Source organism: Xyrauchen texanus, chromosome 45, assembly GCF_025860055.1.
Source record: "Xyrauchen texanus isolate HMW12.3.18 chromosome 45, RBS_HiC_50CHRs, whole genome shotgun sequence".
In the NCBI taxonomy this organism is placed as follows: domain Eukaryota; kingdom Metazoa; phylum Chordata; class Actinopteri; order Cypriniformes; family Catostomidae; genus Xyrauchen; species Xyrauchen texanus.
Genome location: NC_068320.1, coordinates 21,768,134 through 21,788,643, shown reverse-complemented (window position 1 = coordinate 21,788,643; position 20,510 = coordinate 21,768,134). Strand labels below are relative to the sequence as shown.

The window sequence follows — 20,510 nt, the reverse complement described above, 5'->3', positions numbered from 1 at the left end:
GTTGTTAGAATAAAAGCCCATAACTCAGCATAGCGCTCTTCATCTTTAGTTTAGGTTCATTTAGAATTCTCTGACTGTGGGCTGCTGTTAAGTATCTCGTTGCAGTTTAAATATCCGGTGGATTCCTATACAAGCCTCTTTCCCCTCTCTGCAGCATTCTGTGGTTTGGCATTCTCCAAACACATTCCATGTGTGGGGACTGGCCCGGCAGAGCCTGATCATTCTAGTGAGGGAAAAAAAATAAACACGTGGAGGAAAGTGGGAGGGACAAAGCCGGAGAAACATGCAGGAATACAAGAAAGTGGATGAACGTGTAGAAACATATATGCCAGATAAGAGGTTGTTAGAGTGGGAGTTTGTTGAAATGTGTAATATATATATATATATTAGTAAATATTTTATATACTGCAAATATAAGAATAAGGGATGTTCAGAACTAACGATTTTCATAATTGACTAGTAAGTCAGTTGTTTGAACGACTAGTTGGTCTTAAGAATAAAAATGTATAATTAGGCTCTGTAATGTCACGTGACCCCGATCAGACATGCTACGGGATATATGGACGCTTAGCACAGCACTTCAACATGGTAACTAACAGATATTAAACATATAAAAGGGTTCAAAATCTATAACATCTTATTGCACAAAACCATCAAAGTAAAAAAGTAAGAAATAAGAAAGGCTCCAATAAAGAATGCTACAAAACCGTTTACGCGTATCCTGAACTCAGAATGCTTCAATGTAAACAGAAAGCTTGTGAGGCTCAGGGCGATCCTCACTGCGCAGTCAAAGTGTGGAGATAATGATGCCACATCTAGTTCAAGACATCGAGCGGTTTGACCTTTTTTACTGCAATTATGTATTCTATGTACATCTTATCAAGTGACTTGTTGAGCGCGTTACTGCCTAGACCTAGTGCGTGTGGAGGCTCATGCTATTCTCCGCGGCATACATGCACAACTCACCACGTGCTCCAAGTAGTTCTAAGTAGTTCTGAGAGTTTTGCCTGAAACCTACACTCAAGCCCTGCTGACTGGTAGCTTTGTCTGTACTATCACTGAAGCTCCACCCTCAGACGATGGACCTGGAAAATCAGTTGTCTTGCCGTAGAAGTCTTATTTGCCTTATTTAAAGGAGGAGCTGAGATTTGAGACTGTACAAGAGACGTAGGGCAAATGCAACTAATGATGTGTGATGTGGCACAACAAGAGGGAATATGGAGTGTAAAGGAGGCTAGATTGACAACAAATGAAATGGACACAGAAATTGAAAATACATTTTATTTAGGTGTCCTCAAATGCCCATGTTGACATATTTTTGTTTGTGTGTGTGAGAGAGATAAACATAAATGGTTTGTTGATATCACTGTTGATTTGATGATTGTGTCTGATCAGCGTCTACTCCACTTTATAGGCTCTTAGGAAGTGACTTGTTGTTTTTAGATTTAATTTGACTGCCGTTTTAGGCTAACATGTCCACATCAGACTTGAAGAAAGGTTGTAGGTCTAGTGGTAACTTCAGGATGATTGCATATGTGAAACTGGTCCTGAAATTTGTTTTTTTAGTTGTGCACTAAAACAGGAAAACGGAGGACTATATAAAGTCAGAGGCATGCCTTAAAAAGTGGACAGACTATTTTCATATCTGTCATCCAACATGTGCTACTTTCACCTTTGTCCCTGCTGTCCCATCGTGCCTTTTAACACTTCTTTCTCTGTGTCTGGTGTGCATGACCCTGCCTGTCAGATGGTTAGGCTTTGCTAGCATGGAAAGCTTCAGTACCAGATTTGTATACTCCCAGGTGACTGGCAAGATTATTATCGTAAACTAAAACGAAAACTAAGTCTAAAACTAAATGTAACTTTTTTTCTTTTTTTTTTTTGTAAACTGAATAAAAAATAACAACTGGAAAACCTGAAACTAAACTAAAATAAAAATCCATGGCTCTGAAACTACCTGAAATAAAACTGTCTGTCTTGCCCTGTCAATCTGTGATTTGATTTAGATTTAGTTTAGAATGGTGAAGAGTTAGATTTGAAGTTCAGCAGGGCTCGACATTAACGCTTGTCCTGGACGAGTGGATTGTTGAAGGGTGAAGTAAAAGAGAAAAGTATTCTGAATGACAATAATGAAAAATGAAATGGTTATATTTGTGATATAGCCAAGGCCTTATTAAAAAATGATTATGCTGCTGTTGAAAATAATACAGGACATGCAATTTTTTTAAATAGCTGCGTGCTTTGACTAGACAGGTACATTTTTGTGTGATTACATGTGTGTGCACTCTGAGAACACTCATAGTGCGCCTGAACGATTAAATACATTTCAAATTCTACCAAAATGCCCGTCTTGGTGAGGTATTCATGTAAACTCAAAGAGAGATGTCTAAAGTGAATGTAAACAGTGCAGAAATTTGGATTTGGATGAAAATATCGGACTTAGTACGTGTAAATGTAAGCTAATAGACCTGCTGCTGTTGTTAATATTAATCAAAGAACCAGAACAAGAAAAACACTCACTGTTCTTGACTGGACAACATTATTAGCTTTAAAAAGTATTAATGTATTTATTATACATTTATACAAGTGTAAGATCAGTCATAATTAGACTCTATGTAACATTTCATTCTGAATGTTTAATTTAATACTTGATTCTGCTTTTAAAAACATTTAAAGCTGGTAGTAAAAGCACTGTTTTTGTAATTTTGTATTTTAAGTATTTCTATTCTGTATTATTATTTTATTACTGACTGTTTAGTAGTCTTAATAATTGCTTGAGAACAATTCTTACATAACAAATTAATGAATGTTGTTATTTGTTGTGATAAGCTGGTATCTTACTAACAATAAAGAGGACAATATCATCTTTTAAAAACACCTCTAAATGACATACATTGAATTAAAGGGGAAAAACTACTTGGATTTTTATTGTTTAACAATTTCACTGCAAAAAATTCTATTTTATCAAGTGTTTGTTTTCCATTTAATATTGTCTAAAAATCCGTAAAACAATATACCTTTACTTGAGAAGCAACATATAAGATATTTAGATTTGCTTTAAGAGAATGCATCTTAAATATAAGTGTATTTCTTCACTTGTTTATACTTTGCCAGTACAGTAAAGAAAAAATATACTCATATTCAAGATATTTGCTCTAAAAGCAAATCTAAATATCTTACATGCTGCCTCTCAGGTAAATGTATCTTGTTTTGTGGATTTTTCTATATTTTACAATAATAAATTTAATTAAATATTATATTCAAAATTCTCCAATAACAATTTTTTCTTCTGCAGTATAGCTGCTAAAGTAAATGTACGTAAGTAGTTTTAGATATTTATATTGGAATACAAACCAAAAAAGATGAATCAAACAAATATTTTCGCTCACCTTTTTGTTCACTTGATTTAGATCCATCTTTAACTAAAAAAAACAAAACAATTTCGTCTTTATAGAGCTGCATATCACACAATTTTCTTCACCATAAGATACACACCGTGACACTCATATTATAATTCACTATGTCGGGAGCAATCACTATAAACAAAATCTAGCTGCAGCAAGCGTGCGCCAGTGATGAACATCCCCGCGCAAGACAGTGTATCAGCCGAGAGAAGTTTGATACACTCTCACGCTGTTTTTCACACGACTCGTATAAGCGGCTCTGACTGCACAGACAAATGCCAGTTTTGAAGCTTTCAAGCAGAGTACAGAATTAAACAAAACGAAAGCTAAACTAAATTGGAGTGAAAAATTTCAAATGAAATAGAAATAAAAACTAAATTAAAAATTTTAAACTATTGTAATCTTGGTGACTGAGTGGTGAGACAGTGATGCTCCTCATAGCACAATATGAAGGTCTAGTTTTGTTGTTGGTGGTGATGGCAGAGGGTGCAGATCAAGTCTGGGTGCCTGTCTCCACAGTGATGCACACTGGTGTATTCCATCCCAGTGTCAAATTTCATGCCCTCTGTCCTTCCAGCACACCTTCAATGACAAAATACTCTCAAATATAATCCTTACAGTAACTTAATTTGAGCGTAGCTCCTCTTTAATGCTTATTTGACACAAATCTCTCTCCTAAGGGACATGTGTAGTTGAGGATCGTGGCCTGTATTTACTGCAGGCCACTAGAGAGCAGTTCCAGGTGAAATAGCCATCTGTCTTGAGTGCGCTGAACAGTACATAAAACGCACCTCAAACCCCCAGAGATTCAGTGTCCTGATCAGAAATGTATAGCTGTCATAGTGTTTCAAGAACTCTCTGAAGTCATGCAAGATTTCATGGAATTATTTAAGTGATCATTTATTTCAGAGGCTATGAACATTTTTACATTTTTATGAAAGATTATGAAGCATTTTGTACTTAATAATATCAGTGTGTTAGGGGCCATTCACGCCAAATGCGCTAAAAAAAAAGCTAGCAGCTGCGCACACACACATTTCACTTACACGTTTCATAGTCTCTATTTGCACAAAATATCTTAATTTGTTTGTCTGCAGCATCACCAGATGACCATCCAGGCACTGCAGGATGAGCTTCGTATTCAGCGAGATCTGAACCAGCTGTTCCAGCAGGACTCCAGCATTCGTCCTGGCGAGCCCCTGAGCGCTGAGCTAACTGAGGAGAACTTCCAGCGGCTGCATGGCGAGCATGAGCGACAGGCTAAGGAGCTCTTTCTCCTCAGGAAGACTCTGGAAGAGATGGAACTCCGCATTGATACGCAGAAACAGACGCTGAACGCCCGAGATGAGTCAATCAAGAAGCTGCTGGAGATGTTGCAGAGCAAAGGGCTGTCGGCCAAAGCCAGCGAGGAGGACCATGAGCGCACACGGAGGCTGGCGGATGCCGAGATGCACATCCATCATTTGGATAGCCTTCTGGAGCAGAGGGAGAAGGAAATTACTTTGCTCAGGGAGGTAAGAGCTGTCACAGAACCTCAGAAAATCATCACGATGTAATCAGTCATATCAGTGCTCATACAGAAAGCTCTTACACAAAGTTAGTAATTAAGTAGGTTGTCACTTATCCAAGCCACCAAAAGTACACTAATTACAGACGTCAGTGTTGCTGACATGTCTTTGGAGGGGGTGATGTCAAACAATATTTAGTCCTCCCATAAATCTTGTCCAAAATATGTTTTTACATGTCACTTAAAGTTTACTTACATGAAAAATAATTTGAGCTAAGCTTAATTTCTGAGATTTATTTTATTTCTGCTGTTATAGGAACTTTTCATTTCACCTATAAGAGAATAAACAGTGCATTTGTTCTATAGATTTACCCATTTTCTTACAATTTTGGACTACAATTTGACTGCACCGCCTATTTTAGTGTGTTAGTGGCCTTTAAGCATCTAATGTGGATTGTATGACAGTCAGTAAAATATTTATAACTGACATTTAATGTACAAACCAAACAGCTGCTTAGAGGAAAATGTGAGCACTTGGTCATTTATCCAGAGAGGACTTAAGAAAATCATTCACGATCAAACATTTAGGCTATTGATGAATCTAATTATCTGGATTAGTCATTTTAAACTGAGGCAGACAAGCAAGCTTGGAGAGAGAGAGAAAGGGAGAGAGTGTAACTGGTTACAAATTGAAGGCTTTGAGCATTTGTTGCTATAGAAACAGGAGAGACTGAAAAGAACATTGATGAAAGAAGACACAGATGTTGCTGAGTGCAGAAACTGTTAATTTGGAGGAAGACACATTTATCACGTTGAGTTCTGTAATATTATTCAAGGAGGGATACTTCCTAAAGTTTATTCACAGTGCAAATGAAATTCCTCAGTCATGATGTATTACATAATATCTAGTGAAGTGAGTTTAATTTGCCAGTACAACAAGGCATCTATTCCACCAATATGTGATTGGGAAAGCCCTTATGGCCCCCAATCTCTCTCTCACTCTCTCTCTCTCTCTCTCTCTCTCTCTCAATTCAATGGGCTTTATTGGCATGAAAGTTTAAAAAAAAATGTTGCCAAAGCATCATATAAAATAAATAAAATAGAATAAAAGCAAAAAAACATTTTGTCCAATAACTTGGACAGTATATAATAGAATTATTAGTAATATATAAATAACAGCAATATATAAATTATTATTTATTTTGACCACATCGCATGTGTGTGTGTGTGTGTGTGTGTGTGTGTGTGTGTGTGTGTGTGTGTGTGTGTGTGTGTGTGTGTGAAATTCACCAAGGTCTCCCACCTCTCTCAGGTGTCTTTCTGGCATTCACTTTGTGTATTTCCATCAGGCATTTTCTGAGGCAGTCGAAAGCCAATGGCATAACTTTGGCGACACCTAGTGAGCAGTTCATGAAATCGCATAATCACTGGGTCAAGGTTTCGCTGGAAAGCAAGGGGAGTTAGACCTTGCTGTTAGATAATGTCTGTAAGCACACCATTCTGTGGGGAAAATGCATTTTGTTTCATTGAAGGGCATTCAGAAGTATCTTTCAACTTTTTGAAGCCGGCTTTCCATATGGTCACTACCCACACAAAATCTAGATGCAGGAACACCAAAACTACGGTAATAAAAATCGATAATAAATAATCTTTCTGCAAAATAAAATAAAAAAAAGTTTAGTTTTAATATTGGAACACTATGGTCATTTCTGATACATGTATAGAACACAAAAAAAAAAAAAAAAAAAATATGGTTCTTACCACAATAAATGGTTACTGCATGTTTTTTGCTGAAACCCATTGATTAAAAACAAAAACGTAACTTATGGTGTTACTATAGTAATTAGGGATGGGCATTTTGAAGTAATTTTGTTGTCGAGTACTCTAACCAACAAAAAAATGAGTAATCAATTACCCCTAAATTAAAAAACAAGTTAAAGGTTTTTCCTCATTAAAAAAGTTTTATTCCTGAAGACATGAATTGTAATTTTGCAGTGCATGTAGGAAGTCATGACCACTCACATTAAAATGAAGACTCCAGCATGAATAAAATATTGTTCGGTGTATAACTGACAAATAAAAGGAACAATGCACAAGAAAGGACAATGTTAAAAAAAAAATAGGAATGAAGTTACACATCTCTCTCTCTCTCTCTCTCTCTCTCTCTCTCTCTCTCTCTCTCTGTGTGTGTGTGCGCGCATTTATCTCTGAGCATTTTTGTGTCTCTACTTTGTTGGTCTTTACTTGCCCTGAGGATGCAGATTGATATATTTTCTTTGTGTTTGGTGGACGTTGCATTAGCTCTCTGTTGGCTGCATTGTACATCATCTTTTTCATAATTGACTCAGCCATGCATGTACAATCTACACTGAAAGAACATCAAGCTAGGGGACTGTAATTGTCTCTTTTGGCTTGGAGTTCAGTTAGAGTGATATCGGTGTTCTGTTTGAAAACCAAATTGATAATTTGGCTCATCAGAGCTGTATGAAAGTAGTTTGGTCATCAGTGTTAGGGCTAGACATAATGTGGGGGGGGATGGAACCACGGCAGTTCATGGTTGGCGGTAGAGGGGGGGCATTATATTCCTGGGGTTTCGCCTCATGATTCTTGTCTCATGTTCTTTCCTCAGGACCTCCACAGACGATATGAGGGTGCACCAGAATCTTCCAAAACCAAGGCCCTGCAGACTGTCATTGAGATGAAGGTACACTTGTTTGTTTTGTGCATGTGTTGTGTGTTCCACAACAACCAACAAAGGATATTGATGTAATCAAAAGGATATATGATATACTTCATTCACCGATCAGCCACAACATTAAAACCACCTGCCTAATATTGTGTAGGTCCCCCTTGTGCCGCCAAAACAGCGCCAACCCAAATCTCATAATAGCATTCGGAGATTATATTCTTCTTCACCCCAATTGTACAGAGGGGTTATCTGAGTTATAGTAGACTGTGTCAGTTCAAATCAGTCTGGCCATTCTCCATTGACCTCTCTCATCAACAAGGCATTTCTGTCCGCAGAACTGCCGCACAATGGATGTTTTTTGTTTTTGCCGCCATTCTGAGTAAATTCTAGAGACTGTTGTGTGTGAAAATCCCAGGAGATCAGCAGTTACAGAAATACACAAACCAGTCCAGATCACTGAGATCAAATTCTTTACCCATTCTGTTTGATGTGAACATTAACTGAAGCTCCTGACAGTATCTGCATGATTTTATGCTCTAGACTGCTGCTACATGATTGGCTGATTAGATTATCGCATGGATTATTGTTGGTGCCTGGTGGGCTGGTTTGAGTATTTCTGTATTTGTCAGTCCATATTTTTTAAATGTTAAGTCAAAAGTAAAATGAGGGGGTAAATGCTTCGATAATAGACTGTTCACATGGTGTTACACTTGCACTGATGGCACAGTATACTACCCCAGACTCAAGCTTCATAATGATAGCAAAATACTACATTGTTTTTTTATTCAATACAGTTGGTTGTTCAGGCCAGGGGTTGTTCAAACAGACAGAACACAACACAACAGAATGAAATAGAACGCGAGGATCTCGAGATGCACATTTCCAAGTTGAACATCTTTCCTGACAAAGCATTTAAAAAACGAATCTGAGAAACACTTATAAGAGAGCAACACGCAATGGCTAAGTACCTCCACCAACATTAAGAGGCTGTTCACACTGAACACTTTCGCAACCATTTTATTTAGCATCTTGTGCAGGATTACTGTTTTTTAGATGCTGTGTCTAATTAAAAGAACTTTCAAATGCATCTTGAGACACCTGCTTTCTGTTTAACAGTATTTGCTGTGCTGTGTCTAGCCTTTTTTTAGCGCAAAAATGTGATCGATTTGAAGTCATCATCAGTGCTTGTCGCACATCCAAAATTGGTGCTTTAGACTGTGTCCCTCACACATTCACACTCACTCTCATACACTAATGGCGGCAGAGCTGACATGCAAGGTTCTAGCCTGCCATTGGAGGCAACTTGGGGTTCAGTGTCTTGCCCAAGGACACTTCGGCATGTGGAGTCATGTGGGCTGGGAATCGAACCACCAACCCTGCGATTGGCAGCCGACCCGCTCTACCACCTGAACCACACCCATCCAAAAACATGTCTTATTTGATCAAATTCACATGATACAAACTAAAACCTCATCTAAAATTCACTTGAATCAGTTCTGTAATCTATTGCAATATATTTAGTTTTTTGCTAGAGTAGATCATTTCAGATGTGTAGGTTTTACCTTTGAAGGGGTATTTTATGTAACACATTTGTATAGCAAAGTTTAGAGTCACTGTAAGAACAAAACATGTTGTGTAAAACTCCTTATGGCTGGCCTCTTTAACATCATGTTAATTCACTTCACATTTTCTGTTGGTTAATATGTCAATTACATAACCAGATTTTAAATAATAACATTGGTTTAAAAATTTGTGTGCAATACAGATTTCAGATATCAAATCTTGCGTATTAAAGCTTTCAAATGGTATATGGGTGGTCATGATTAATTATTAATAATAGATGTAAAAAAGCAAAGATAAGCAATACAAAAATTATTGTCAAGATTATGATTTTTGCCCTAATATCAAAGTCCTTACCTGAAAGAGAAAACAAATTACGATCCAACGCGAATCTTCTTGATAAAAAAATATGATCATGCCTGGTAACACGTGCATGTAAAATGGCTAGAAATAGCATTTTAGCTTAGCGTAAAGCTGACAATTTACACAAGGTTTATTTCTATTTATTTTGCTCCAAACTTACTTCAAACTTACTTCTCTGTCTGCACGTATGAATGTGACACATCATAAGAAAGTGTTTCACCGCTGTTCAAATGCACTTTGGATCGCATCATTTATATGTATAAATGTTTTCCATCTGAAAGGACTAAATATTAAATGAAACCATTGACAATAAAATGCAAAGTAATCTCTTCAGTAATCAAAATACATTTTGAATGTAACTGTATTTTAATTACCAATTATTTAAATTGTAACTGGAATACAGTTACTTATATTTTTGTATTTTAAATACGTAATCCCGTTACATGTATTCCGTTGCTCCCCAACCCTGGCAACGACATTAGGGTGAGTAAATGATGACATTAATTGATTTTTTTGGGTAAGCTAACCCTGTAACAGCTTAAAGCATTTTGCACCTTCAAATTGATGACATCCATTCCTCTGCTTTATTTGTTCTGTCTGTGATCTCTGCAGGATTCTAAAATCAGCTCTCTAGAGCGCAGTCTGAGAGACCTGGAGGATGAGATTCAGATGCTGAAGTCAAACGGAGCTCTCAGCACAGAGGAGAGAGTGGAGGAGATGAAACAGATGGAGGTCTACCGTAGTCACTCCAAGTTCATGAAGAATAAGGTAGACTTTCTCATAGTGACTGCATCTGTTTTGTTTGAGTTTTTTTCTTTAACCTATATCGGCCATGTGAGGACAAATGTATTGTTTTGTTGACAGGGTTTGGTACTAGCAGGTGTTTTGCAATATTATATTGACTCCTAAAGGAACAGTTCACCTAAAAATAGAAATTCTGTCATCATTCCCTCACCCTCATGCTGTTCAAAACCTGAATGACTTCCTTTCTTCCGTGGAACACAAAAACAGATGTTAGGCAGAATATAAGGGACTGACGACCTCAGTGACAATTCACTTGAATTGGACCCTTTTTCCATACATTGAAAGTGAATGGTGACTGAGGATCTCATTCTGCCTAACATTTCATTTCGTGTTTTTCAGAAGAAAGGAAGTCATACAGGTATAGAACAACATGTGAGTGAGTAAATAATTTTCACTTTTGGGTGAACTATCACTTTTAATGTTATTGGATGGGTGTGTATTTCGTTACTCTATCATGACATCAGACTAAATATATATTTTATCACAAACACAATTATTTCTTACTCTTTCACTATTTTATAACCATTACTAACATTGTTTTGATGTAATGCAATGTTATTTTTAATGTCATTTTTTTTACTTGTGTCTGTGTTTACATTTTTTATGGTCTTAATGTTTTGCTATTATTTTTAAGAAAACTTTACATTGTTGATTTTTAAATTTTGCTTTATGGACTATTGGAGCTAATTGGCTAAATAATAATCGCATGGCCTGTGCAGTGAACGCTGGTTTGATTGTGGTGACGACGTAATCATCGTCGCGCACAACTGCGAAGTGATGTTTGAATCGGCACAGGCGGTGCATGCCAGCTGTGTGGTGGATGCTGATTGGTGTTGTTGCAGTAACGGCGTCCTCTCCTGACAGGTAGAGCAACTGAAGGAGGAACTGGCACAGAGTGAAGCACAGGGCGAGGAGCTGAAAAAGCAGGCAGCTGAGCTGCAGCAAGAGGTCTCTGCCGTAAGACACCAAGAGAACCGGCTTAGAACATGCACATCTCTGTTTTCCTCACCAGAGAGAGCAGCTCGCCAACTCAGATCTCTGATACTTCTTATTTACTGTAGGTTATAGTCAGAAAAACTGACTACTGACTGACTGGGCACTTTAGCTCAAGGCTTAATTGGCTGCATGATAATTCAGTCCCACACATAAACATGTGGATTTATTTGATCATACAGCAGGACAAAATGTCTAATACAATCTTGGTGATCATATCAATATTGACCATAATTAGCATTTTTTTAATTGTTTTCTGATTAGGCTTATGTTGGAAACAGATACTACTAGGGCTAAAACCACAGGATCATCCCAATTATTCAATATTAGGAAAACCATGTGCATTTTTGAAATGTCAGACTAACAGACCTAGATAATGTGATTGTAGCTCGGCTTTTTCCAATATATATACATGTTAATTGAATCAGAATTGGCCTTGGTATTGTTAGCATGCTCCGAGTGATAGAGGTAACACGCAACGTGTATTTAACCCGGCATATTTGGATTTTCTTCCTTGAAATATTTAATTACGCATAGATATATTCTGCAAGGAAGCCCCGCCCACTCGTGGGAGAAAGCAGAGCCCTGTTACCGTAGTTACTCATTCATTCCTATGAGAAAATCAGGGAGAAATATCGAAAAGATTTGGCTCTTTTAACAACGAAAAACATGATGAAAAGCTGTTGTGTGGTTTTTTTACACTTCAGACAAAGCCAAAAAACCCAGAAATGATTCTTTATCGCATTCCAACCGACACAAATAGAAGCAAAAAAATAAAACAAAGTCCACTGCGGCTGCAAGCTTATGAGCTGCAGAGTCATACAGTTCAGAAGTTTACATTTACAATAGTAAAACTATTGAAAATGTATCCTATTTTTTCTCATAAGAATGAATGAGTAGGTATGGTAACGGGGCTTTGCTTTCCCCCACCTTGCCCCCAGTGTCTGTGTTGACGACTGTATCTATTGTGTTACATAGAGTATCCCACACGAAAATGAAGTAATGGGAAGTGTGCGCTTGGATGTATTTAGACAAACAACACTTGCAACAGTGTGAGACAGGATGATCAATGCGACCTGTGGATGAAGGGACAGTGAAGGGAGCTGATGAAGAAATATTAGCTTTAGAGTCTCGTCTCCTTATCAGTGGCCAACACTGGTCACAATAACGGTATCAGTGGGCGATAATGAGTGAAGTCACAGGGTTACTCAGTCTCTACCCCTCCCTCTGATCAGGAAAGCAGAGTCGCTTGGTGCTGTTCCAAAAGATCGGATGCCACACTACGTAGACTTCCACTATGCTTTCACCCATCTCTCTCTATCTCTCTCTCTATCTCTCTTTTATTTAGCGCTGGTTGGAGTAGAGTGCAGATCACTAATGTCCACAAGGCTTGTGTCTCTTCCTTTCATGCTCCCTTTGATTTTCTGTCTTTTTCTCAGTCTGTCTTGTCTCCCTTGTGCCTGTGCACACTTTTTTCTCTAGGATGACTTGCAATCGGTAGAGTTGCAGCTTTAGGCGTGCTAACCTGCTACAGCTGCCCCAGTGCATGCTGTGAATGTGCGATATTTTAATGTTTGTCTTTACTATAAGTGTTGTTGACGAATGCATGTAAATGTCATAACTCTGTGTATATGTTTGCGTGTATGGAAGATTAACATTTTTCAGAACTTGATCCAAATGCTTGTGTTTTATTCTTGAATGAACATTGTTTTTTGTGGAAAGTGTGTAACTGAGCATTATGGAGTATTACGTGTAGCTCTCTGTTCAAATTATTTGCTGAACACATAAAATCTTTCTCTTAACAGGAGTTGCTAGATGCTTAAAAGTTGGGCATGCATTTCCTGTTTTCAGGTGTCTAATTTAGCAGGTCTACAAGTTTATTTTGACTACATTTAAGTGTGTACATATTTGTAAAAAAAAGTTTTTGGAATGAGACCATTTAGATGCAGATGACCTTAAAGGAATATTCCAAATACAAGTTCATCTCTTTCGACAGCATTTGTGATTTAATGTTGATTACCACAAAAAATTATTTAGACTCATAAAAAAAAATTTGGTTATATTGAGGCACTTATAATGGAAGATTAAAATACACACTGTTTCAAAAGTAAACATGATTATAGGATGATACAATTAGGGTTTGATCAGTGTTATGCCGTTTAACAGATTACAGGGTTTACTGGTCTTACATTGTCATGGCAACTAAATTGTAATATTGGAAATAACTTTACACAGATAAGGTTTATGACACTAAAATCATGTTAACACATATGATGTTTATATCCTGTGGCAGTCATTTTAAAACGGTGTGTATTTTTAATGTTTTCTGGAATAACTTTATTATCTGCCATTGTAAGTACCTCACTGCAACGACAATTTAAAAACATAATAATCTATAATCGAAAATAATTTTTTGGGTAATCAATATTTAAGCCATGAATGCCATCGATTAAGCTTAACTTGTATTGAACCCGAAAAGAATGTCGGACACACATGGTATGCCGCCATGTCAAACCTGTGATACATCAAGATGTTGGTGAGGTTGTGTCTATAAAAGGCATTTTTAAGAGGCCTGGTTTCTCTAGAATTCTTCTCATACTCCGAGTTGACCAGGCGTTTGTCTCGTTCAGATTGACCAGGTGAAGCAGGACCTGTCCAGGAAGGACACAGAATTGTTGGGCCTGCAGACCAAACTAGAGACACTCACAAATCAGTTTTCAGACAGCAAACAGCACGTCGATGTACTCAAAGAGTCTCTCACTGCCAAAGAACAGCGTGCTGCCATCCTGCAGACTGAGGTAACAATTATGATTTGGTGATGATATGGGATCTCTTTTCACTGTTAGATAACAAAAACTACCATCTTTTTTCAGTTTGTGTATGTAACCGTACATTAGATTACATTATTCTCAACAGATGACTTTTTTTAAACAAATCAACACTGAATTTGAGACGCTGGAGAAAGATCACTCATTGAATAAAAGACTGGTACCTGAACAGGTCATTAAGATCAGAAGTTATTTGTCATTAACAGTTAAAAGCCAGTGAGAACAAGACGAAACCTATATATACAGTACTGTGCAAAAGTCTGAGGCACATAAGATGTTTCACAAAAGTATTTGTCTTAAGATGGTTATTTATATTTTCAGCTTTAGTGTGTCAATAGGAAAAATACATTTTATTCTCCCAAACATTCCTTTTACAAATAGAACTGAATAGAAGAACAGGGAGCCCTGCAACAGATTTCAGGGTCCCGACAAAGCCCCCACTGAATATTTAGTCAGTCTGTGATTACATGAAGAGACAGAAGTAATTAAGACAGCCTAAATATCTAGAAGAACTGTGGTGAAATCTCCAAGAATCTTGGAACATCCTATCTGCCAATAACCAAGAAAAACTGTGTCCAGGTGTACTTCGGAGAATTGGGGCTGTTAAAGGCAAAGGTGGTCACACCAAATATTGATTTCACTTTTTTTATGTTTATTCGACTTTGTATGACATTAAGTGATAAATTAAAAAATGTATGGTATTATTTTTTAAGACATCCTCACTATGCAACATTTTTCACAATACTGTATATTTTTAACAACAATATGTTGGTAAAAATGTTTCAAATGAAGTACAGATGTCTTTTTTTATTGCTATATACAGTAAGTGCTATTGAGTTTTTATTACTGAGACTTAATAAATAAGCAGTATATTATTATCATAAATATTGTTATTATACAGATATAATTAAGAATTAAAATACTGCATTATATACAACATTTCAACTGTTTGATATTAGTTATATGAAGGCCATATTAAAGCTGACTTGGAAATTAATTCATTTATTTATTTTAACCAGGCCTTCATCGTTTATTTAAAAAAAACATTCTGAATGCCTTTATTTAATTCTTTTTTTTTTACTGATTTTTACAGTTTTAACCTTGTTCCAGACACAGACTTAACATATTAAACAAAACAAGTCCATGATAAAAATACTAATTATTAGATGTTTAATACTATATAATATAATAATTTAAACAAAGAGTGACATAAGCAAACCATTTTAATATTTATTGTATGAAAATGATTTCTATCAATATTTAAAAAATATAAAACAATCCAACATTTGTGGTGCCATTTCCACCACTCCAAATATGTTTGCCTTAAAGTTATTTTTAAACAGTGCACTTCTCAATCAAGCCAACAAAAGTGTCAGTGAAGAGCTTGTTGTAAAAATGAAATATGTGACAAGAGATGTTTGAAGAAAACTCAAGGTAAATATCACTTGTGGGAAGAATATTTTATTGGGCGTCGTTTCCAATCAAGCTATCATTTTGCCAAATTTTGCATGAAAATATTACTTAGTTGTGTGGACATATTTAGAATACATGAAATGTTAGTGTGAAATTATCTTTAGCAAGAAACATGTAATTTCCAAAAACATGTAATCACAGTAATTTTATCTATAATTATCTATTTATTTATATAAATAAAAAAATCTCAAAGTATTTCTCAACTGTTGAGTATAAATTACTCATTCTTAAGCAATAATAGGTTTGTATTTCTACCATAATGAGATGATAATGGAGGCAAATATTGCTTGTTTTTGTGCTCATTTCTGTTTAATTAATACTTGTGTATAAAGAATTACCATGAAGGTTTTTTGTCTGACCACAAGGGGACACTGTTGTATCAAACAAGTTTTTGATCTGTTGAGAAGTTGCATAGGAATGAATGGCTTCTTTGTGTGTGCTTTTAATTCTGCATTCAGTCTGTCATCACACTTTTTATCATAATCCCGTGTTACCATTGCCAGCATGTGATTCATAGAGCTTACCCTACGGTTAATGTGTCTTGGCTGGCCAAGTATTTGTGTGCTCCTGTACACTGTCTTGAATAATAGTTTTTTAATGTACATTAAGTGTCAGTTTATGCATTTGTATCATTTTAGTGGCTGATGAAATGGTCTGTAATATATCAGTGTGTGTGTTTCAGGTTGATGCTCTTCGTTTACGTCTAGAAGAGAAAGAGACCATGCTTAATAAAAAGAGCAAACAGATTCAGGAAATGTCAGAAGAGAAGGGCACACTCGGCGGAGAGATCCATGACCTCAAAGACATGCTCGATGTCAAGGAACGCAAGGTCAACGTGCTGCAGAAAAAGGTGACGGCTGTGTATGCATTTGTGAAATTAAACGTGCCCCTTCACACAGGAAAATTCCACTTTTTAAAAATAGATGGCACTGTTAAGCTGTTTAATGAGGTCTTACGGTTTTGGCGCAATGTTCGAAACCAGCCTCACCAAATATCCCTCTTTTTAAATGTATGATTTCTAAAAGTAGGGAAAAGTTGTGTTTGTGATGGCGACGGAGTCTCCTTTTCTCAGAAATGATACAGACAGGCAGTAAACCTCAGTCTAAAAGCGGGCCCCTGCTCTACCATGGTTTTTAAAGTCTTTCATAAGCATGCAACAGCTGTTTACTTGTACCTTTAATGCATGTTGGATATACATGGAACAGTAACTTTTGCCTTTACAACTGGCATCACTTCATCATAGATATTGTGGGTGCAACTTTGAACATCATTTCTCAAGATATATAGCATACTTATTAGTAGTGAGTCAACATGAATTGCTGTTCACAACCAATAGTACTTCTTTAATGTGACCTTTCAGAATGCAATTAAAGCAATTCAAGCATTTGTTGCAACCACAAACAATTATTTCGACTTGACTGTCATTTATTTAAAAACCATGCTTACATTAAGGCACCTACGATGGAAGTGAATAGTCCATAAACATATACACACTGTTTCAAAAGTATAGTCAAAAGATGTAAGCATTATACGTGTTTATATGACTCTAGTGTGATATCGCTGTTCTGCATGATTTTAGATCATTTTACTGCTAAAATCCCTTATAAGGGTTACATTAAGTCATCAAGGCAACAAAGTTGTAATATTGAATATAGACTTTAGACTGATAAGCTAAGTGATTTCATCAAAGTAAAACCATGTTAGCATGTATAATGTTTACATCTTGTGTCTTTACTTCTGGAACAATGTGTATTTTAATGTTTACGGCCTGGCCCCATTCACTTCCATTGTAAGTGCCTCACTGTAACTTTACATTAGGGATTGAATAGACCCTGAAAAGTGGGTCTTTGTAGCTGTAGCCTGTGTATCAGGGAAAAGAAAAGTTGTTTTAGTTGGAGAGTAAGTTATTATATTTTGATTAAAGATCACAAAGTTAAACTGTGTTTTTCTTTGGATTAACATGTAGCACCAAATCAATCACAATAAGGCCATGAATGCACATTAAGAAAGTAAACCAGGTCAATTTAGATTTTTATGTTGACTTAAACTTAAAAATATGGCTTACATTTTTTAGCTTATCACGTAGAGCAGACAGGATTCTGGCAATACACACCAACGTATACCCTGAACACCTAGATGCCAAAGCATGTTTCCATGGTGACCCATCAGACTCCTTACACCCCTCTGGCCGGTCCTTCCATGAGGCAATGCTTCAGCGGTCACATCCGACTATCAGTTTCGGTATTACTGGGCTGAGATCACAGGCTGTGCATCTCAGCCCATTAATTTGTGCAGCTCAGGATAGTCTGCGTGCACAAACCCTCCATGAGCTCACCTTTATTGAAAAACAGGAAGTTAAGCTTCTCTCTAATGGGCATTCCAGGGATATTGTTGTAAATTGTGCGCTCAAGATCATAGTAACTTGTGTCATATGTTATTTTTTGACCAATTCAATTCAGTTTCTGTTTCTTTATCATTTACTCACCCTAAACACAAAAGGAGATTTTAAACAGAATGTTATCCTCAGTCACCATTCATTCATTCTGTAGAAGAAAGTAAGTTGTATGGGTTTGGAACAACACGAATGTGAGTAAATGATGATGAAATGCTTTACTTTTAGGTAAACTATCCCTATAAGTAAACTGCAGGGGATATAGAAAATGTAAACAGGTCACATTGATGAATCAGCATTTGCCTAATAATGTTGAACTTGTTGATTGGGGAAGCAAAGCCCAGATTTGATCAGTTTCACAAGCATAAAGACATTCTCACGCTTTCACCTTTTATTCTCTCTTATTCTCTCTTGTGATTTGAGTGAGTTTGTTGCTCTTCCGTTACCTTTTTCTATTTCATTAATAGTTTTTTCCTTATCTGTCTCACCCTCTTTGCTTCTCTTCACAGTTAGCCTAAAAAGCCTCTTTGAGTCATTGGGGGCATGAGTTTTTTATTTTTTATTTTTAAACCGTGTGCTCTCCCAAGCCACAGAAAGAGAAACATTTAGTTTCCATTATAGTGTCTGAGCTACACTGTATTGCCACAGAGTTGTTCCTAATGGCCATAACACATTGAGACTTCTCAATGTGACTTCTTTCTGAATACACCGTTCATTGCACAGGTCATACATGAGAAAATGAGAGATTGTACGGAGGAAGCAGGATCACATCCAGCACAGAAAAGCAACCGCATATATATTCTTCTCAGAAAACCTCCTGTCTTAAAGGGATAGTCAATCCAAAAATGACATCTAAGATGTGTATGACTTTCTTTCTTCTGCTTAACAAAAATTAAGACTTTTAGAAGAATATCTCAGCTGTAGATCCACACAATGCAACTGAATTGTGATCAGGCCTTTTAAAGCTCCAAAAAGGCAAATAAAGTCATCATAAAAGTACTCCATCAGACTCCAATGGTTTAATCAATGTCTTCTAAAGCACTCCAGTGAGTTTTGGGTGAAAACAGACCAAAATATGAGTCCTTTTTTCACTGTTCATCTTGACTGCTGTCTTCTAGGCAATCATGATTTCAAGCTCGACACTATAACATCATCTAGCGCATGCGTCAAGCACTAGGAAGTGTAATCGAGCTTGAAATCATGATCGTGCCTAGAGACTGCAGATGTCAAGATTTATAGTGAAAAGGAGCTTGGAATTTTGGTCTGTTTTCACCTAAAACCATCTAGATCTCTTTAGAAGACATTGATTAAACCACTTGAGTAGGATGGATTACTTTTATGCTGATTTTAGCTGACTTTTTATGTTTTTGGAGCTGCAAAGGCCTGATCACCATTCACTTGCATTGTGTGGATCTACAGAGCTGAGATATGAATACATTTACATATATATACATGTGTTATAGATACTGTAACAGCCTGTTTAATGAAAAAAGTAGCCACGTGAAATAAAATCACTTCTGTTTTTGATGCTAGAAACCGGACCAGCACTAAAAGTGGACTTCGGGGGGGAAAAAATAAAAGACTACAAAAGTGTAGAATATGACCCCTTTTAAATAAGCTACACTGTTGAATCTCATAGCATTTGTACATTTACACTTACTAAAATGCACTTTCCTAAACTGTGTGTGTCTGTGTATATATAAGCATGAAATGAATAGATACACAATGTCCTGTGAAGTATGCAACTGTTCTCAGAGGAGGCCATGCCTGAGCCCTTCCCCCACCACCCATTTCTTCTTTCTCTCCCTCTCCTTTAATGTTTGAACATAATTTGTTCTTCCTCTCTGAGCTGTTTGGCTTTGTGATTGTTTTCCCAGTGGCTCTGGTTCAAGTGCACAGCTCTTTACCTTCTCAGTGGCACTGTTTGCCTCCACGGATGTGAGTGAGTTCATTTTGAACACCACAAAACGCCTCTTCCAGTGGTCGTAGAGAGTTCCGTTCCCTCTTCTTTCCTTTGTTTATACTCAATGTTTTATACTCAACACTTAGCGTTTAACAGTCTGGAAAATAATGATTATTTCATTTTCGACTGTCAGATAAGGTTGCAGACAAATGCGGCGTGCAAAGGGTCAGACTAAATATTGAAAACAGCATTTTGGATGCAAATTCTTTTGCAAGTTCATGGCAGGACGAGCTACAGAAACATTTGTTAATGCGAGGAGGGGGAAATACAGTTCATCAGGACTTGCTCAAGTATGTAAACTCAAGTCAAACGTCATGATGGAGAGCAGCTCACTTTGGCATGAGAGGGTCATCAGAGATGTTTCATCTTACCGTTAAAGTGGCTTGAACGGGGAACTTCCCAATTGCTATATCTTTTAAAGGGATAGTTTACCCTAAAATTTAAATTCTTTCATCACTCACCCGGATGTCATCCCAAAACCTGTATGACCGTCTTTTTTCCATTACAAAAGTGGACATTTTGAAGGCTCTTTTA

General features: G+C 36.8%; 1 protein-coding gene across 1 annotated transcript in view; it reads left to right on the top strand.

Moving 5' to 3' along the window:
* erc1b (ELKS/RAB6-interacting/CAST family member 1b) overlaps positions 1–20,510 on the top strand; it is a 259,978-nt gene that overhangs the window by 23,678 nt on the left and 215,790 nt on the right. The window contains exons 3-8 of the mRNA XM_052119037.1: positions 4,502–4,918; positions 7,541–7,615; positions 10,136–10,291; positions 11,192–11,275; positions 13,951–14,118; positions 16,304–16,471. Of these exons, the coding sequence (XP_051974997.1) occupies positions 4,502–4,918; positions 7,541–7,615; positions 10,136–10,291; positions 11,192–11,275; positions 13,951–14,118; positions 16,304–16,471 (1,068 nt within the window). The remainder of the gene's footprint in view (positions 1–4,501; positions 4,919–7,540; positions 7,616–10,135; positions 10,292–11,191; positions 11,276–13,950; positions 14,119–16,303; positions 16,472–20,510) is intronic.